Source organism: Musca autumnalis, unplaced genomic scaffold (assembly GCF_047663935.1).
Source record: "Musca autumnalis isolate F117 unplaced genomic scaffold, ASM4766393v1 scaffold_1, whole genome shotgun sequence".
NCBI classification, from domain to species: domain Eukaryota; kingdom Metazoa; phylum Arthropoda; class Insecta; order Diptera; family Muscidae; genus Musca; species Musca autumnalis.
The window spans coordinates 281,019,822-281,041,369 of record NW_027411644.1 but is presented as its reverse complement, the minus strand read 5'-3'; the positions used below and the strand labels follow the sequence as shown (position 1 = coordinate 281,041,369).

Here is a 21,548-nt window from a genome sequence, read left to right as displayed (position 1 = left end):
TGATAACTTTTTTTCCGAGAAATAATAAAAGTGTTTCTTTTAAACATAGCCCTTTTGCGTTTTTATTTAATGAACAGTCTGAGAGGCAGAACTGTTTCCATCGTCTTTTTGTTGTATCAAAACGCCTAACGTCGTCTATATTAACGATTTTTCAAATTAAAGGTTTAAATGACATCACATTATTTCTCATAACACTTGTTTTCAGCGATACAACCTATTGTACGACAAATTTATTGATGACTAATTTGTGTAGTTAGCGATTCAACATCTTAGCAAGTTATGAGCTTGTTTTCTTTTCTTTGTTACTGCCTTTATTCTCTTAAGAAATTAGCACTTATTTCAGCTGACCCAAATTCAAAGGAAACGACAAATAGAAGGCAAAAAATATGAAAAGATTGATGAGCGGAGTGTTTTCTTATCGAAATTTGTGTTTTTATGAATGTTAAACTGTTAATCTCAATTATTCTGAGCTCGTTTAGCATAAAATACCTAGAAGTACTGTGTGTACAATAGGCCAGGGCGATTTGAAAACCTTAATGAGCCCTTCGCGTTTCTGATTCACCGTAGACCTATGGTCTAGTGGACTTTTTTGCTCAGTTCAATCCCAGGAATCAGAAACGCGAAGGGCCCATTAAGGTTTTTTCCTTCCATGCAAATCGCCCCTGCCTAGTGTACAACCAGTCTGAAGGCTATCCCGTTATAAGACTCGAATAGGGAAATATAATCAATGACCCATTTTTTACACTGTTACTGCCTAAATCAACGTAAATTCCAGTCAAATTGAAACAAAGAGATGGGCGTGACCTGAATCTTGAGAGAACTTAATATGGACCAATGTTGATCTATTAGAGCAGAAACCTTTTAAAATCACCCCTAGACAAAAGGGACAATATTATTAGAAATCAGATTGATTATATTCTTATTAATAAAGACTTCAGCTCAAGCATAAAAAAGACTTCGACATACCCGGGGGTACACGTGCCATCGGATCAAAACTTATTAATGTCTAAATTACGAATTAAACTTTCCGCACACGCTAAGCGGACCAACCACAAGAAAAAGATTCATGTACAGAAACTACAGGAGCCAACAGTTCGAACAAACGTAAAGCAACTTTTAAGCCACGAACTCACCTCAGTAAACAGTTAAGATGGAGAACGGGAATCCATAAAATGTGTCATTAAAACAATTGCTGACAACAATCTGTCCTACACAGGAAAACCACAAAAAAAGATTGGACGACGAAACAGATACGGGACTTAATGGAAGAACGGCGAAAATATAAAAACACGAATTACGAATTGTACTACGAAATAAACAGGGAAATACAAATTAAAATACGCCAATCTTCACAAAAAAATTAAGGAAGTTGCTGGGATATACTACAGAGGAATACCAAAAGTATTATATAATGAAAATAATCAAGCCGCCTTGGATACTACTGAAAAGAAAAATATATGAAGCAATTACATAAAAACCATTTTTACTGACGAAAATCGGTCAATTATCCGGGATACCTACCACAAGAACAGGGGTTGAAACAGCAATTAAGGCATTAAAAGATAAAGCATGCGGTCCTGACGAGATTCCTTCATAATTGTTAAAGTTAATTGATGGTGATAACGTAAACCTCCTAACGAAACTTTACGAAATCAGTAAATATCCCAAAGATTGGCTCACATCAACATTTATAACCATCCCTTAAAAAAAGTCGTCCAAAATTCTGTAACGACTATCGGCTAATTAGTCTAATGAGCCATGCACTCAAAATATTTCTGAAGATTATTCACTCCAGAATCTACATGAAATGTGAAAAGGCAATTGGGACCAGCCAGTTTGGGTTTAAAGATGGGATGGGAACCCGCGAAGCTCTATTCGCCTTACAAGCGTTAGTTCAAAAATGTCGAAATTCGCAGAAGAACGTGTTACTATGCTTTATTGATTATGAAAAGGCATTTGACACGGTCCAACATGACAAAATGATGGATATTTTATTGTCCATTGGAGTAGAAGAGAATGAGGTTGAATGCATTAAAAGTTTGTACTGGTACCAAACAGCGCAAGTCAACGTATATGGCGAACTGACCGAAAATATATATATTTCCAGAGATGTTTGACAAGGTTGTGTCTTGCCCCCTCTATTATTCAATATATTCGCTGAACGAATATTCCAAGAATCAATAAATGGTGTCCGGAAAGGAATATATGTAAATAGAACGTTCATTAACAACATAAGGTATGCCGATGACACCTTCCAAGAACTGGTTAACAGATTGACCACTTGCAATCTGAAAATTAACATCAAAGAAAACCGAAATACATGGTCATTAGGAAACATCATACATATGCTAATGCAGCCCCATTAAAAATTAATGAAATAAATGTGGAAAGAGTCCAAATCTTTAAATATCTTGGAACTATAATCAACGACGAATGGGACATTTCTAAAGAAATAGCCTTCAGGATTGAAATGGCCAGAGACACTTTCTTTAAATATATAAAAAAGTTTTTACAAGCCATAATGTAAACATAAAAACCAAAATAAGATATATGAAAACATATGTATGGTCTGTCCTATTGTATGGCATGAAAATATGGACCTTAAAATCCGTAGATATGAAAAAAACTGGAAGCATTTGAGATTGGGGACATATCGTCACATCATAAAGATATCATGGACACAATTCATATCAAATAATGAGGTTCTAAGAAGATTACATAAAGAAAAAGAACTGCTGAACAACATAAAGAGACGGAAAACGGCATATTTGGGCCACATTATGATAAATCTGAAATAGAAACTGCTGCAAAGTATTATCCGTGTAAACATTGAAGAAAGGCCTACTAGAGGGAGGAAACAACTACTATAGATCAACAAATTCGAAGAATGGGCCGGCATACGTGATGTCATAAATCTGCTAAGCGAAGCCAGAAACGGAGAGACTTTTGCCGATATTATAAACTATATTTAATAATTTTATTTATCATACTATAAAACTATTGTAATAATATTCTTGTATTTGAATTTTGGTCGCCAACATTCGAAAATCAAATAGTCAAATAAAGAAGAAGAAGAAGAGCAACATATTGAGTTGCTTGAAGAGTGCGGCTATCGCGTCAGCTTCAGTTTCCCATGTCAGGAATGATTGCCTAACATATCAAACAATGCATGATGACAACCTGGTTACGAACATGGAACACGATGTGGATATATTACGAGCCTCGGTCTGGTAGCAGCGGCATTCTGTTACATCAGTACATGGGGGTGGAATCCCACCGAAATGGCTTTCAGGTTAATGTCGTTATTATTTTTCGTCTCACCAAAACCATGCACAGTGTCCGCTTTTCCAAAAAACCTGGCCAAAAATCGAAAAAAAATTTTATCAATTTACACTAAAAAGGGTCAGATATTGTTTATAGGATCCCAGTGTGTGTAGTTATGAAAAAAATATATACATTTCTTGTTTAATAAGTGGGTATAAAAGCAGGTCGAAGTGACCCTATTTGGAATTTTATTTTTTTTTAATATTTAAGTTGTTTATAAATCTATGATAATATGCAAAATAAACAACTGTTATTAAATACTTTCTTTTTGTAATTGTAATGAAAGGTATGTGAAACGTATTTAAGATGTTCAGTGTCGCCAATGAATTGTGCGTTCTTTAATAATTGATGTTCGTACTTGTTAATTTTTTTCAAGATCAATTTTCACAATAAATTATGAAAATAGTTGTGAGTAAGATCGAGTTGGGCCGTGTAATTTATCATTTCATAAAATGGAAGGGTTTTTTTACCAATTTCCATCGAAACATCCTGCACATATTTGCACTTTTCGTTTTTATGTGGTATTTTGTCTTGCAGGTATATACAGATTTTCTTTCATTCAGAATGTCAGAATATAGTATAGGGTCACTTTCTGGCGTTTGGGCATAATTTAGAGTTTTGATATATTTTAAGACCTATAGTAAAATTTTATGGCGAACAAATTTCTAGAATATTTTGGTCTGATCCCGCCAAATTTTATAGGAGATTTTAAAGATTTGTGGAAAAAGGGACCAAAAGGACCCCTTTTATGACTCGCACGAGGGTTAATTTTTTAAGACAAATATTCCTTGCATTCTTGTCAGTAAAGTTGCCAAAGACATTATACACCTAAAGTGCAAGGATTCCAAGTGATCTTAACTCAAATAATACCAAAACTGTAGAAATTTTGGAAGCTTGCACCCCTATTTTAGTTTCTTGGTTTTTTGGCAAAATTGATACCGATATTTCCTTGGTATGTAATGCAAATAGGGATTTCATTTCTTTGGTGACTTATAGTGAAATTTAGCTGAGAACACTTTTGTCTTTGACGCCATTCTTCTAAAATTATGCTTTGTATGACAATTTTGCCAAAACTTTGATGAAGTACGACATTAACCCTAAAATGTTTTTCTAATTTGCATTTTTCTGGAGTTAAGGTAAGATATAGAGTTTTGGTGTATTCTAGGACCTATAGTAAAAATTGATGGCGAAGACATTTGTAGAATATTTTGATCCGATAAGATAACATTTTATAGGAGGAGGGACCAAAAAGACCCCTTAAATGACCGCCTGAGGGTTAAATAATATCAAAAATGTAATCAGCGGCCCGAAAAACATAAGAACCAAAGGTTAGGTCAAAATCCATTCATTTTTAGAGTTTTGGCCAGGTTTTTCGGAAAATCGGACACTGTGCCATGACAAGAACTCACAACCTGGCTACGAACATGGAACACAATGCGGATATATTACGAGCCGGCGTTCTGTTATATCTGTACATGGGTGTGGAATTCCACCGAAATGGCTTTCGTTATTATTTGCTACGAGCTCTGTTGATCCGTGCCGGGCCATGGATTTGTTTCGTTTGCCAGATCCGCATCCACCATATGTCAACATCGGTAAGGTGTAATGTATTTGTAGTCGCCATCTGGACTACTGTGATATGAGTTTTGTTGCTGCGCCAGATCACCACCCAACGTTTCTGTCTCCGCCGACAATATCAGCGAAATCGTAGAAACAATACTCACCGCCACCTGTAGCTTGCAACGTTAAGATGGTTACGACGTTTTGCGGAGGAGTGCTTGCCTTCCTAATACACCAGTCTGTCCAGTACATACCTATTTCGCTTCAATGGGTGTAGCAGAAAAGTGTGGGAATCCGAGGTAGAAGTGCGGAATGTGTACATAACGACGATAAATCGTTATATGCCTGATATTAGTTCACTATTGGAGGGCATTAACCGACTGGTGCTAGAGGACTTCAGTGTTCATCATAATCTGTAGCATTCCGTGCTAGGCAATAACCAGAGGGGTTCAGCGCTGGCCGCACAGTGAACGAAGACGCTCCCACTAGGATAAAAGGTTTCCACAGCTTAGTAGACATCACCATTGTGGCACCCTATCTGATGAACGACATGTCTTGGCAACCCGTAATTCCCTTGGCTTATAGACCACCTTCCTATCATTGTCTTCGTTAAGATACCACCCGACATCATATTCTCTGAATGCAATACTTTTCTGAACCACGGAAAAGTTGATTGGCAAGGGTTCAGAGAATTTACCAATCACTGCTTCATAGAGCTGCCCACTGCCTCAGATCCTCGAGTAGCTCATAAAATTTCCGTGTATTAAACTTGGAATAATCAACTATTTGTGCGGACGCCATTTGTTTTTTGGAATTCAGAAATAAGAAGTCCAAAACCCGTAGAGGAAAACAGGTAGTTCCCCCAAGGTGGGTGGTATTTCCAGAACTATTTAAACTCTACCTTTTAACGGCATAGTGCCGCTAAATCAACTGCAACTGTTTCACCACCTGGACGGCTGAAATGAGGCTCCGCCTGAACACATTGGTCGATGGTACCCTGATTCCGACTATTACTACCCCAATATATTAAGTGTAACGTGTTATAGTATGTTTAAGTCGCTGCTAAAGTCACAGCTATTTGAGACAAGATCAGAAGTATTCCTACATCAAGTCGGTGGCCGGCAGCACTTGAGGTGCTGACAAAGAAACATTATTGACCTCTGACAATGTAATAGGCCGGTCTGTGGTAAGCTATGCTGGCAAGTGTGGTATGTTAACGTTTGCGCACACGTTATTTATGTTAGAAGTGGCAGGCTATTTAATATTCAGGGTGCCACCGTGGTGCAATGGTAAGCACGTCCGCTTTGCACTCTGTATGCCCGGGTCCGATTCCCAAGCCAGGCAAAAACTTCATACCTTTCAACGGTGGCAAACAGCGGCATTTCCTGTGTATACCAGCCATGTAAAACTTATCGGCGTGCACTCATTGATATGTTAGAAGTCTCCCATGTCCGTTCGGGGATTTGTATGGGAACATGCGTATGTATGTACATATATGAATATTCAAAGCATGCAGAATACCGCCCTGAGGATTGTAACTTGGGGACTCCTCATGATACCAGTGCCTAATCTTTATGAAATGACGAAGATGTTGTGGATGCAGCATCTGTTTCGATGCTATCGGCATGCCTTACTAGGAGACCATCCCATCCATTGCAGCATCATAACGCCAGCTACCAAGCAATTTGCCGAATTTATAGCACGATCGATACCCAACTAATGTCCTACATGTGGATGAGCAAATAAACCCACTCACATGTCTTTTGATTCCTTATGGACGCACCCAGTCCAATCTGGACACAAAGAAAACGGATCCAGATAACTGAAAAGGATGTACGAACGAATGCATTTAACAACAACAATAGTTAAACATTTTTCCTGTTAGAGCGCAGATCATTAATATTATTTTTTATTAATTTCTCGTTGAGCTGAATGATCGAAGATTTTTGCATATGAAAAAGGAAAACTGAGGAGATTCCCAAACAACCACCAAATTATGTGACCGGTTTCGCTGTTAGTTACGCAGCTTATCAGGCATATCGGCTGTGGAAGTGGCTTTTCATGCAATGCTTCGAAACTTATACTGAAGTTAATGTAATATTGTAACTACGAATATTGTAATTAATAAACTAAGCTTGCCATCTAACTTTGATTTTCCTGGTAATTTAGACATATAAGTATAGGTTGCAATTTGAAACTGGTAAGGAGCAAAACATGACTTGATGTTGTTTTTTTCTTCCTTTGCTTTTCCCAAACTTGTTGTAATAAGAAAATAAAGTTTATTGACACAATAATCAACAATTAAAACGAAAACCTCGCAAATTACCAAAACAATTTACTCTTCATTCTCACCTTTAAACCCAAAAATAAGACAAACAATGAATTTCATTCAACAGTTAGTCAGTCAGTCAATTGCCAAACTATTTTCTGTGTTTGTGTTTCTGTTTTTTTATCGACTGACCATCGTCGTCACTCTGTTTTTTTTTATTTTCCCCACCAAAAACTAATGCGACAGTGACGTAATTTTATTACAGAAAACAAAGTTACCTAGCAGAAGCGTTCACTGCTAAATTTGCTAGCTGACGACGAGCTACTTGGCTGTGGTTGGTGGCTAGTTTGGTGGGAAAGCCAACGACCTTTTGTCTACAACGCATTCATATGCCAGCGGACCACAGCAAAAGCTTAATTATAGAATTGCTAATACCACCGCAGCGATACTTGCCGATTCATGATAAATTCGTACGCCTTACCGGCAAACATGAATAAGTTTACGCCGGCGATTTGATTCCGTCATTATCCGTCCGTCGCTATATCAATATAGAGTTGTATCGAAATGTTTGTAAAGATGTAGGGGAATATTTGCTTGTTTTTTTTTTTTTTTTTTTTTTGTTATTGTTGTTGACACACATAAATACGGAAATAATTTTTGGGTATCACATTTGATGTTGATAAAAGTAATGTAAATACATAGCATTTACATTACAGTGGGAACTTGTAATGATTTACGACTCACACTTAAGTCTGTTGTTTTATTTTGTGGCGTTTTTGTTGGTTTCTAAAAATCTTAAAAAAATCCACGTTTTGTGGCGTTTTGTTGGTTTCTAAAAATCTTAAAAAAATCCACGTTTTGTGTCGTTTTTGGTGGTTTCTTAAAAAAATCCACGTTTTGTGGCCTTTTTGTTGGTTTCTAAAAATCTTTAAAGCATTTCACGTTTTGTGGCCTTTTCGGTGGCTGCTAAAAATCTTTAAAGCAATTCACGTTTTGTGGCCTTTTCGGTGGCTGCTAAAAATCTTTAAAAAAATCCACGTTTTGTGTTTTTTCGGTGGCTGCTAAAAATCTTTAAAAAATCCACGTTTTGTGGCTTTTTCGGTGGCTGCTAAAAATCTTTAAAAAATCCACGATTTGTGGCTTTTTTGGTAGCTGCTAAAAATCTTTAAAAAATCCACGTTTGGTGGCCTTTTTGGTGGCTGCTAAAAATCTTTAAAAAATCCACGTTTGATGGCCTTTTTGGTGGCTGCTAAAAATCTTTAAAAAATCCACGTTTGATGGCCTTTTTGGTGGCTGCTAAAAATCTTAAAAAAATCCACGTTTGATGGCCTTTTTGGTGGCTGCTAAAAATCTTTAAAAAATCCACGTTTGATGGCCTTTTTGGTGGCTGCTAAAAATCTTTAAAAAATCCACGTTTGATGGCCTTTTTGGTGGCTGCTAAAAATCTTTAAAAAATCCACGTTTGGTGGCCTTTTTGGTGGCTGCTAAAAATCTTTAAAAAATCAACGTTTTGTGGTATTTTTGGTGGCTGCTAAAAATCTTTAAAAAATCCAAGTTTTGTGGCCTTTTTGGTAGCTACTAAAAATCTTTAAAAAATCCACGTTTTGTGGCCTTCTTGGTGACTGCTAAAAATCTTTAAAAAATCCACGTTTTGTGGCCTTTTTGGTGGCTGCTAAAAATCTTTAAAAAATCCATGATTTGCGGCCTTTTTGGTGGCTGCTAAAAATCTTTAAAAAATCCACGCTTTGCGGCCCTTTTGGGGCTGCTAAAATCCTTAAAAAAATCCACGCTTTTCGGCCTTTTTGATGGCTGCGAAAAATCTTTAAAAAATGCACGTTTTGTGGTCTTTTTGGTGGCTGCTAAAAATCTTTAAAAAATACACGTTTTTTTGTCATTTTTGGTGGCTGCTAAAAATCTTTAAAAAATCCACGCTTTGCGGCCTTTTTGGTGGCTGCTAAAAATCTTTAAAAGATCCACGCTTTGCGGCCTTTTTGGTGGCTGCTAAAAATCTTTAAAAAATCCACGCTTTGCGGCCTTTTTGGTGGCTGCTAAAAATCTTTAAAAAATCCACGCTTTGCGGCCTTTTTGGTGGCTGCTAAAAATCTTTAAAAAATCCACGCTTTGCGGCCTTTTTGGTGGCTGCTAAAAATCTTTAAAAAATCCACGCTTTGCGGCCTTTTTGGTGGCTGCTAAAAATCTTTAAAAAATCCACGCTTTGCGGCCTTTTTGGTGGCTGCTAAAAATCTTTAAAAAATCCACGCTTTGCGGCCTTTTTGGTGGCTGCTAAAAATCTTTAAAAAATCCACGCTTTGTGGCCTTTTTGGTGGCTGCTAAAAATCTTTAAAAAATCCACGCTTTGCGGCCTTTTTGGTGGCTGCTAAAAATCTTTAAAAAATCCACGCTTTGCGGCCTTTTTGGTGGCTGCTAAAAATCTTTAAAAAATCCACGCTTTGCGGCCTTTTTGGTGGCTGCTAAAAATCTTTAAAAAATCCACGCTTTGCGGCCTTTTTGGTGGCTGCTAAAAATCTTTAAAAAATCCACGCTTTGCGGCCTTTTTGGTGGCTGCTAAAAATCTTTAAAAAATCCACGCTTTGCGGCCTTTTTGGTGGCTGCTAAAAATCTTTAAAAAATCCACGCTTTGCGGCCTTTTTGGTGGCTGCTAAAAATCTTTAAAAAATCCACGCTTTGCGGCCTTTTTGGTGGCTGCTAAAAATCTTTAAAAAATCCACGCTTTGCGGCCTTTTTGGTGGCTGCTAAAAATCTTTAAAAAATCCACGCTTTGCGGCCTTTTTGGTGGCTGCTAAAAATCTTTAAAAAATCCACGCTTTGCGGCCTTTTTGGTGGCTGCTAAAAATCTTTAAAAAATCCACGCTTTGCGGCCTTTTTGGTGGCTGCTAAAAATCTTTAAAAAATCCACGCTTTGCGGCCTTTTTGGTGGCTGCTAAAAATCTTTAAAAAATCCACGCTTTGCGGCCTTTTTGGTGGCTGCTAAAAATCTTTAAAAAATCCACGCTTTGCGGCCTTTTTGGTGGCTGCTAAAAATCTTTAAAAAATCCACGCTTTGCGGCCTTTTTGGTGGCTGCTAAAAATCTTTAAAAAATCCACGCTTTGCGGCCTTTTTGGTGGCTGCTAAAAATCTTTAAAAAATCCACGCTTTGCGGCCTTTTTGGTGGCTGCTAAAAATCTTTAAAAAATCCACGCTTTGCGGCCTTTTTGGTGGCTGCTAAAAATCTTTAAAAAATCCACGCTTTGCGGCCTTTTTGGTGGCTGCTAAAAATCTTTAAAAAATCCACGCTTTGCGGCCTTTTTGGTGGCTGCTAAAAATCTTTAAAAAATCCACGCTTTGCGGCCTTTTTGGTGGCTGCTAAAAATCTTTAAAAAATCCACGCTTTGCGGCCTTTTTGGTGGCTGCTAAAAATCTTTAAAAAATCCACGCTTTGCGGCCTTTTTGGTGGCTGCTAAAAATCTTTAAAAATCCACGCTTTGCGGCCTTTTTGGTGGCTGCTAAAAATCTTTAAAAAATCCACGCTTTGCGGCCTTTTTGGTGGCTGCTAAAAATCTTTAAAAAATCCACGCTTTGCGGCCTTTTTGGTGGCTGCTAAAAATCTTTAAAAAATCCACGCTTTGCGGCCTTTTTGGTGGCTGCTAAAAATCTTTAAAAAATCCACGCTTTGCGGCCTTTTTGGTGGCTGCTAAAAATCTTTAAAAAATCCACGCTTTGCGGCCTTTTTGGTGGCTGCTAAAAATCTTTAAAAAATCCACGCTTTGCGGCCTTTTTGGTGGCTGCTAAAAATCTTTAAAAAATCCACGCTTTGCGGCCTTTTTGGTGGCTGCTAAAAATCTTTAAAAAATCCACGCTTTGCGGCCTTTTTGGTGGCTGCTAAAAATCTTTAAAAAATCCACGCTTTGCGGCCTTTTTGGTGGCTGCTAAAAATCTTTAAAAAATCCACGCTTTGCGGCCTTTTTGGTGGCTGCTAAAAATCTTTAAAAAATCCACGCTTTGCGGCCTTTTTGGTGGCTGCTAAAAATCTTTAAAAAATCCACGCTTTGCGGCCTTTTTGGTGGCTGCTAAAAATCTTTAAAAAATCCACGCTTTGCGGCCTTTTTGGTGGCTGCTAAAAATCTTTAAAAAATCCACGCTTTGCGGCCTTTTTGGTGGCTGCTAAAAATCTTTAAAAAATCCACGCTTTGCGGCCTTTTTGGTGGCTGCTAAAAATCTTTAAAAAATCCACGCTTTGCGGCCTTTTTGGTGGCTGCTAAAAATCTTTAAAAAATCCACGCTTTGCGGCCTTTTTGGTGGCTGCTAAAAATCTTTAAAAAATCCACGCTTTGCGGCCTTTTTGGTGGCTGCTAAAAATCTTTAAAAAATCCACGCTTTGCGGCCTTTTTGGTGGCTGCTAAAAATCTTTAAAAAATCCACGCTTTGCGGCCTTTTTGGTGGCTGCTAAAAATCTTTAAAAAATCCACGCTTTGCGGCCTTTTTGGTGGCTGCTAAAAATCTTTAAAAATCCACGCTTTGCGGCCTTTTTGGTGGCTGCTAAAAATCTTTAAAAAATCCACGCTTTGCGGCCTTTTTGGTGGCTGCTAAAAATCTTTAAAAAATCCACGCTTTGCGGCCTTTTTGGTGGCTGCTAAAAATCTTTAAAAAATCCACGCTTTGCGGCCTTTTTGGTGGCTGCTAATAATCTTTAAAAAATCCACGCTTTGCGGCCTTTTTGGTGGCTGCTAAAAATCTTTAAAAATCCACGCTTTGCGGCCTTTTTGGTGGCTGCTAAAAATCTTTAAAAAATCCACGCTTTGCGGCCTTTTTGGTGGCTGCTAAAAATCTTTAAAAAATCCACGCTTTGCGGCCTTTTTGGTGGCTGCTAAAAATCTTTAAAAAATTCACGCTTTGCGGCCTTTTTGGTGGCTGCTAAAAATCTTTAAAAAATCCACGCTTTGCGGCCTTTTTGGTGGCTGCTAAAAATCTTTAAAAAATCCACGTTTTGTGGCCTCTTTGGTGGTTCCTAAAATTGTTTAAAAAATCCACGTTTTGTGGCCTCTTTGGTGGCTGCTAAAAATCTTTAAAAAATCCACGCTTTGCGGCCTTTTTGGTGGCTGCTAAAAATCTTTAAAAAATCCACGCTTTGCGGCCTTTTTGGTGGCTGCTAAAAATCTTTAAAAAATCCACGCTTTGCGGCCTTTTAGGTGGCTGCTAAAAATCTTTAAAAAATCCACGTTTTGTGGCCTTTTAGGTGGCTGCTAAAAATCTTTAAAAAATCCACGTTTTGTGGCCTTTTAGGTGGCTGCTAAAAATCTTTAAAAAATCCACGCTTTGCGGCCTTTTTGGTGGCTGCTAAAAATCTTTAAAAAATTCACGCTTTGCGGCCTTTTTGGTGGCTGCTAAAAATCTTTAAAAAATCCACGTTTTGTGGCCTTTTTGGTGGCTGCTAAAAATCTTTAAAAAATCCACGTTTTGTGGCCTTTTTGGTGGCTGCTAAAAATCTTTAAAAAATTCGCGTTTTGTGGCCTTTTTGGTGGCTGCTAAAAATCCACTTTTTGTGGAATTTTTGTTTGTTTCTAAAAATCTTTAGAAAAATACACGTTTTGGGGAAATTTTGACTGCTTTAAAGATCACATTAAAAATCTAAAATTTAATAGTACAAAGGTTTTACTGTTACTACCATCAATACGATAAAACTCCGCTTCGTGCTCAAACACTTCCCAACAACACCAAGGTCAAACGTTCACATTATTGTTTCTATTGTTTCTTTTCTATCGTCTACCGTACGAAGATTTATGATGATTTTGTAATTTATTTATATTTTTCTAGAAAAGAAAAAAAACTCTTCCAGTTTAATTGTTATTGATTCCACGTTTTCTCGGTTTCTTTGCAGTTTCTTACTATTCCTATTCTCCCTAAAACAAATGCCAGTAACAACTGATGATGATGAAAAGTGTTCGTTCACATTTAGATAAGGTATAACAATCGACGAAGACGACGATGACGACTTGAGAACAAAATGCTACAAAATTATTTAAGAAAAAAAATCACACTGCTGCTGCTGCCGTTGCTGAACTGAAATACTCGCAAATATTTCCAGACATTCATTGTATAATTAGTACCTCTATTAAAAAGAACCAACAACAATAAACCACAAACTAAGTGAAAAACCCAACAAGTAAAACCCAAAAGTAAAAAAAAAGTTCAGATATCTGTATCTGTGTATCTGTTGTGATAAAACAAATTACAATAAAAACATTTACAAAATAAAATCTATAAAAGTGCTACAAATACATATATACATGTATATATGTACATAAATATATATAAGTAATTTATATAATTTTATATATAAATTTTATACAATTTAGAAGCTATTAATTTAAATTCCAAGCTACCACAATGACAGTTACCTACACCGGTGAAGTTGCCACGTGCCGTGGATTTGGTTGTTTTCTCAAATTGCTGCTGAGGTGAGTTAAATCATTTATTTAATCGACTTAAAAAATTAATTTAATGAACTTAATTTTCGTCAGTGGTTTGGGAACAATGGTCTCCCTCTTTTTAAGCCCCTCAAAAATCTGTGACAGTAAATTAATTACTCTTGCAAAAGTTGGAATTAAATATTACAACAAAACTAGAACGAAAAACACTCACTGAATTTATATTTCAAAGTAAAAGTTGAAAGGTGGTTTTATACATACATGTGAAAATAATCCGATATTCCTAATTGAAAAGTCATTACACCTTATCCTATGTATATTAACGGGTCAAAATTATTTCTTATTATTATTATCATTATCATTGTTATTATTATTATAAATATTATTAACGACACGCTGATGACATCGCTATGAACATGGACACCGATCCGGATACTTTATGACAAGACTGCTTCGGGCTGGCAGACGCGGCATTCTGTTACCTCAGTAGGTGAGAGTGGCATCTTACCGAAATGGCTTTCAGATTAATGTCGGGCCTGTCTTCCGTCCCAATAAAACCTTGGATAGGACTCAGGGAACGCTTCTTACTTCGTCGTCATTTAGTTGACCTTGCAGGTTCAGTTGATGTAATCCTGATTAATGTCGACCTGGCTGGCTAGCGAGGACCTCACTGCTCGCAAAGGCACCCTCGGGATCAAAGAAAGGCAACTGCATTACGAGTAAGGATAACGGCTCTGAGTTGGGACCCCCATAACTTGATGACGAATAATGAAACCCCCAAAACCATCGAAGAAGGAGAAAATGCTTTTCGAATGAGTTCGAAAACCAAAAGAACTCCAGTGAACTCCCATAAAGAAGGTAGCAGAGTGGAAGTAACGGAGACGCCGACGGTGATAGAAACTCCACAATCAAACGCCGGCGCAGCACGGAGGGAGAGATCAGCACTGATCAACAACTCCCCTAAACAGGAGTTCATTCTCAAGATGAGAACATCAGAAGAAGAAGCGCTCGCGAAGTGCCATAGTGTGCTTCGAAAAATGAGAGAAGCTTTCGCCAAACAGCGCAACATAAACAGAGACGTCCAAAATGGCGTTAACGAACTAGCCGAGCTATTAGATGTTATTGGTGACTACAGAAGAAATTGGAAAAAGGCCGAAAAAGAGATTGATTCTGTGAAGGCTCAAAATTCCGCAACATGCCTAAACACGCCAACATCAAAAGCAATTCAAAAGAAGCGAAGTGCAACCAGTCCAGTTGAAACCAACCCGGAGAAAAAACACAAAAAGGAAGCAGAAGAAAATCCTCTAGAAGCAGTGTCGAACCGAACCCAAACAGAGGACGAACCTGAATGGAAAACTGTAGGCAGAAGGAGGAAGCCACGTGCGAAGAGACCAAAGGAGAGACCAGATGCCGTCGTCATAAAACCTCGAGACTGCCGCAACTACGCAGATGTATTAAGAACGCTTAGGGAAAATGTGAATCCAGAAAGCACAAACGTGGCAGTTCAATCCGTCCACAAGACAAAAACTTTTGTATCTTTACCTGCAACAGATGCAAATAAACTCATCGATAAGCGCAGGATATTTATTGGATTGGGATACGCCAAAATAAAATACAAACAAGAAGTGAAGCGATGCTACAGATGTTTCGAATCGGGTCATATTCAATGGGACTGCAAAGGACCCGACCGCAAAGACATGGGAATGTGCTTAAGGTGTGGCCAGAAGGGACACAAACTGAAGGAATGTACAAACGCAGTGAATTGCTGGATCTACTCGCAGTACAAAAACAGCTGAACAAACCATATGCCCGGCAGTTATAGGTGTAAACCAAACAAAGAATATAAACAATGAGGTTCCTCCAGGCTAACGTGCATCGGGGAAAAGTTGCGCATGCGTTTCTATCTCAAATTGTACACGAAGAGAACACTGACATTGTTTTAATCAGCGAACAGTACGCAAGCATCGCAAACGGGACATGGATGAAGGGGGGAAGATGAATCAACAAACTGCCGCAATTTGGGTCCCCTGCGGTAAAGATAATGTAAGAAGGAGCGGTCAAATTGACAATCGTACAATTGTTAGCTGCTACCTTACCCCAAGCGACAACATTGACACCTTTCAAGAAAAACTAGAGCGGATAGAAGATTTTGCAATGTCCCAACGTGGAGGATTTATAATCGCCGGAGATTTCAACTCTCACGCTGTCGAATGGGGTATGCCGCCAACAGACGCTAGAGGCAAGCAGATTGTAGATATGGTAGCTCGATTAGGTGTAACTACACCGGAAGCATTGCAACTTTCAGACGACCAGGGTGCGAAGGCGCAATCCCAAATGTAACCTTTGCTTCAGATGGATTACTAGGGAAAGTTAAACAATGGCGTGCAATGGAAACATACACAGGAAGCGACCGCCAATACATATCTTTCTGTGTGAAAACAGATGAAAACCTGCAGACCAAATGTACCAACGTATCCACTCGAAAATGGAACGTTAACACAATCAACACAGTCGTATTACTCTCAGAGATAGACAGATTAGCTGAAGAAGTACAAGACGAATTAGATGCAGAACAAACCGTGAAAAACTTGATGGATATTGTCGTTAGAAGCTGTAACAAAGCTATGCCGAAAGCAATCGCACGTCCAAAACGAAAAGAGGTCTATCGGTGGAACAACACGATCGATGAGTCCAGGTGGAATTGTCTCAAGATGAGGAGAAAATACACAAGAGCTAGACGAAGAGGCGAAGCACATATGGCACACGACTTCGAGAGAAGTAAGACACAAAAATGGGAAGAACTAAGAGCATACATCACTGGGTTACAAGGTCGTCATGCGAAAACTCGGATCAAAAAACAAGGTTGGCCAGATGGATGAACACATTATGGATAATATTGTGAACACATTATTTTCAAAACACACCATTAGAGAAGGAACAACGGAACCAGAATCTCCCGCAAACATACCACTGTTCACCACAGTCGAACTGCAAGCAGCTGCTCAAAGCCTCAAAACTAAAAAAGCACCCGGTCCCGATGGCATACCTACCGAAGTTATTAAAGCAATTGCACAAAACCGCCCTAATGTACTACTCACAACGTACAATAGATGTTTAATGGAAGGCGCTTTCCCGGATCCATGGAAAACACAAAAACTGGTCCTACTAAGTAAAGGAAAGGGTGAAAGCACAGAACCATCAGCGTACAGACCACTTGTATGCTCGACACAGCTGGGAAACTACTAGAGATGTTAATCAAGCCCAGACTAAATGAAGCCATACAAGCTGCAGGCGGTTTCTCCAGAAGACAATACGGGTTTCGTCCAGGCAAATCAACGGTAGAAGTCCTCAAATACGTGATAGACACTGAAGAAGGTGCTCAAGGTGGAAATCATCACTCCCGGCCCATTATATTGTTAGCCACACTGGATGTAAAAAACGCTTTCAATAGTCTGCGCTGGGCTGACGTTATAGAAGCTCTAGATAAAATCTTAAAAATCCCGAAATATTTACTTAGTATCATCAGAGATTACGTAAGAAGTAGAACGCTGCTGTATGATACCAAACAAGGCAACAAAAGAATACAAGTCAGCCAAAGGTTCTATACTCGAACTTGACTTGTGGAACCCAGCCTACGATGAAATTCTGAAAATTGAAATGCCACATGTCACCTACCTTGTCGGATACGCAGATGACATAGCAGCAGTTATTAAAGCCAGAAACGCTGATGAAGCCCAAAGTAAACTGCGACAAACTATGATAGGCACCAAACTTTGGCTGGATGAACATGGTCTTCAATTAGAGCTGCAAAAACAGAACTTCTTTTGCTTACCAGACGACATATCCCCACCGAAATAGAGATGAACATAGGAGACATAGTAATCCCCACAATACATACCTAGGCATGAGACTGTACTCAAAGTTAACATACTCAATGCAGATTGAGTATGCAACCATTAAAGCTGCAAGAATAACCTCACAATTGAGTCAGTTGATGGCAAATATTGGCGGCCCTCTGCCAAGTAGGAGAAAGATTCTCATGGAGGCGTGCAATAGTGTAATATTGTACGGTTCGGAAATTTGGACTCCGGCTCTAAAAACCCGCTCCAGGGCGAATAAACTATTGTCCGTGCAAAGAACAGCGGCATTACGCGTAACATCAGCATAGCGCACGGTATCTGCAGCAGCCGTACTCGTAATAGCTGGAATGATCCTCTTCGATCTGCAGGCAATGGAGCGCCATAAGATCTTTACCGCCAAGCAGCAAAACGTATTACAAACTGAATACGCCCTGGTTTTTTGGCAAGAAACAATGAAAATATGGCAACAACGGTGGCAAACTGAAAATAGTGGCAAATGGACACGGAAGTTAATCCCAGACGTACAGATCTGGTATAACAGGAAGCATGGGGACGTCAACTATTATCTAACCCACATGCTAAAAGGTCACGGATATTTCCGGAAATAAAGGGTGTTTTTTTAAGCTAGATAGAACTTTAAATTGTAAAAAGTAACACAAAAAATTAAATTTTGATGAAACTTTTTTTTATTTGTTTCAGTATACTCTGACAAATCATCATGAATAGACTCACGCTTGAACAACGCTACGAAATTATCCAAATTTACTTTGAAAATCAGTCGTCGATTCGCGCAACTTATAGACGTTGTTTTATCGCAAAATTGTGTTCAGCGATGAGGCGCATTTTTGGCTTAACGGGTTTGTTAATAAGCAAAATTGCCGCATATGGAGTGAGACCAATCCACAAGAGACCCTACAGACTCCATTACATCCAGAAAAATGCACCGTATGGCGCAAAATTGTGTTCAGCGATGAGGCGCATTTTTGGCTTAACGGGTTTGTTAATAAGCAAAATTGCCGCATATGGAGTGAGACCAATCCACAAGAGACCCTTCAGACTTCGTTACATCCAGAAAAATGCACCGTATGGTGCGGTTTTCACGCTGGTGGCATCATCGGACCTTATTTCTTCAAAAATGAGGCCGGAGCTCGCGTTACGGTCAATGGAGATCGTTACCGCACCATGATCAATGATTTTTTGTTTGAAAATATGGATGACATTGATCCGGAGGAGATGTGGTTTCAACAGGATGGCGCTACGTGCCATACGGCGAACGCAACCATCGACTTATTGAAATCAAAATTTGGCGATAAGTTGATTTCGAGAAGTGGACCTGTCAATTGGCCTCCAATGTCGTGCGATTAGACACCTCTCGATTATTTCCTGTGGGGCTACCAGCAACAATTGATGCCTTGGAGGCCAGCATTGTTCGTGTTATTCGTGACATACGGCCAGCAGTGCTCGAAAAAGTGGCCAAAAATTGGACGTCCAGAATGCACTTCGTCAAGAACAGCCGCGGTGCCCATATGCCCGAAATCATTTTCAAATGTTAATGTCACGTATTGATCTTTCGAATAAAAAAAATTTTGATTACAATTTAATTTTTTATGTTATTTTTTACAATTTCAAGTTCTATCGGGCTTAAAAAAACACCCTTTACCTATACAGAATGGGCAAATGCAGTACACCCCATTGTATATGCGAAGAGTAGGAGGCACTTGACGACGCGGAACACACGTTCTTTAAGTGTAGCCGATGGTCAGAAAGACGACAGATATTAGAAACCGAGATAGGTGAAGTTGGAATCGGAAGTATCACAATGAAAATGATTGAGAGAGATGTAGTGTGGAAAGAAGTATGGAAGTACGTGGAACACGTTCTACGCAACAAAAAGGTTGATTTAGATAGGAACCCGTAGAATACAATAGCGGCGCCTGGACGCAGGCAATATTTGAAGAAGAGGGTGGGAGACACCAAATGAGGGGCCCACCTCGATGTAATGCGCAAGCGGTTCCGAAGTGGAGCCGATCCCCGGGGAGGAAGGTGGTGGGTTTTTAGCCGGTATAGAGCTGAGTCCGGCATACGACGATTGTGACGACATCGCCAGATGCATAACGCATTTCCCCATCCCTAACCGCAAAAAAATATATTAATAATAATCATTATTTGTTGTTGTTGTTTCAATATTTAAATATTTAAAAAAAAAAACTAATTTATTAGTGAAGAAGTTTTGCATTGTTAGCCAAGGAGTAAGGCAGGGAAGACTAGTTTCGATCCTCGCCACAGGATCTCATCAGTTCCTTTGTTCAGACATGAAGTCTGTGGATATTCTCCGAAGTTATTTTTCAATAACTTCTTCAACAAAAAAACTTTTTATACCCAAACATCAATCGTCAGCTCGAAGTATAAAGGCGACACAACCCCGACGAAAGTGTTTGCAAAACGAAGCAAGCCTTCTTGCACTGTTATGTGTCGTTGATTTTGCAACGAATGCAACATAACAAAGTGTTGTTGGTAGCTTATACCAACCATACACAAACCAGTGCCAGTGTTTCTCAAATAGAACATTGGTGGCGTTTTTTTATTGGGATAGCTGTTACAAATTTGATTTTTCAAATAGTCTGGCTTGTTTAAGAACAGAACATGATTAGCCAAACACTTTGTATTGTCGAAGGGACCATACATATTCTTAAAAGGATAAATGACATGATTGGCCGAATGATTAAAACAAGTGAGCCAAGGCTATAGTCGGGTCGGAGCCGACTATGTGATACCCTACACCACATCCCCTGTGCATAAGCTTTTGACTGGTAAAATTCAAAATATTAAAATTGGGATAGCTTAGCGCCTTTGCTCTGAATGTCTTCATTAATACAATTTTACAATTTTACAATTTTATTGAAACGCGTTTAAGTGCATCGTCAGAATAAATCAAATAAAAAAATAGAAAAGTGGGATTTATGCCAACCATCAACCATCACATTCCGACCCCTGAATAATATCCGACCATTACCAAAATCACTAGGTTTATTCCTCTGTGGGACCCCCATTAACACCCAAAATTTCGTGACGATCCAATCAAAACTACGACGTGTAGCGTGATTACAAAAAATTAAAAAATAGGACGTATTATCCTATATCTCCGTTATTTGGCCACATACGCCAACATGCTTTACATCATTGTAAAGATGGGATTTTCTACTTTCATAGTCGGACTTTGCTTTTGGACGGTCCCCAACCAATGCTGTGCTATTCGTCATTATTATTAAAATCGCAAAAATGAGAAGTTGTGGTTTAATAGCGGCTATTGCGATATCTTCATTGTTTTACCACCTACGACAACCTACGTTACATCGTTGCAAAGGTGATATTTTCTACTTCAGCAGGTTTTGCTTTTGATATATCCCTTATAGAAGCGGAGATATTCGCTTTGAAATAAAACGTTGACTTTTTCTCCAAATAAGTTGTTTGCCCATTCCGACCCCTGAATATTAACCGACCATCACCAAAATCAATAGGCTTCGTGATCTGTAGGACTCCCATTAACCCCGAAAATTTCGTGACGATCCGATCAAAATTGCGACCTGTAGCGTGATTACAAAGAAATGGAAAAATGGGATGTATTAACGACTAATGCGATATCTCCGTTATTTGGCCACCTACGCCAACCTACTTTGCATCATTGTAAAGATGGGATTTTCTACTTTCATCGTCAGACTTTGTTTTTGGAAGGTCCCCAACCAAAGCTGTCATATTCGTCATTATTATTAAAATCGCAAAAATGAAAAGTTGTGTTCTATTAGCGGCTATTGCGATATCTTCGTTGTTTGACCACCTAAAACAACCTACTTTACATCGTTGCAAAGGCGATATTTTCTACTTTCATTAGCAGGTTTTGCTGAGAAGCTGAGATATTCGGTTTGGAAAAAAACATTGTCTTTTTCTCCAAAAAAGTTTTTTGCCTATTCCGACCCCTAAATATTATCCTACCATCACCAAAATAAATAGGCTTTTTCCCCTGCGGGACCCCCATCAACACCCAAAATTTGGTGACTATCCGATCAAAATTACGACCTGTAGCGTGATTTCTTTAAAAGTGGAAAAATGGG

The 21,548-nt window shown here is 38.8% G+C and overlaps 1 protein-coding gene across 6 annotated transcripts in view; it reads left to right on the top strand.

Moving 5' to 3' along the window:
* The window catches only part of Best1 (bestrophin 1), a 99,339-nt gene that overhangs the window by 19,191 nt on the left and 58,600 nt on the right, over nucleotides 1-21,548 (top strand). For 3 of the 6 annotated variants that reach the window (XM_073961365.1, XM_073961362.1, XM_073961361.1), the window contains exons 2-3: nucleotides 13,030-13,327; nucleotides 13,508-13,609. In XM_073961365.1, coding sequence (XP_073817466.1) covers nucleotides 13,539-13,609 — 71 coding nt within the window. In that variant the 5' untranslated portion in view covers nucleotides 13,030-13,327; nucleotides 13,508-13,538. Of the gene's footprint in view, nucleotides 1-13,029; nucleotides 13,328-13,392; nucleotides 13,610-21,548 lie in introns of those variants that run through there. The other 3 variants (XM_073961366.1, XM_073961364.1, XM_073961363.1) reach the window with 1 other exon arrangement.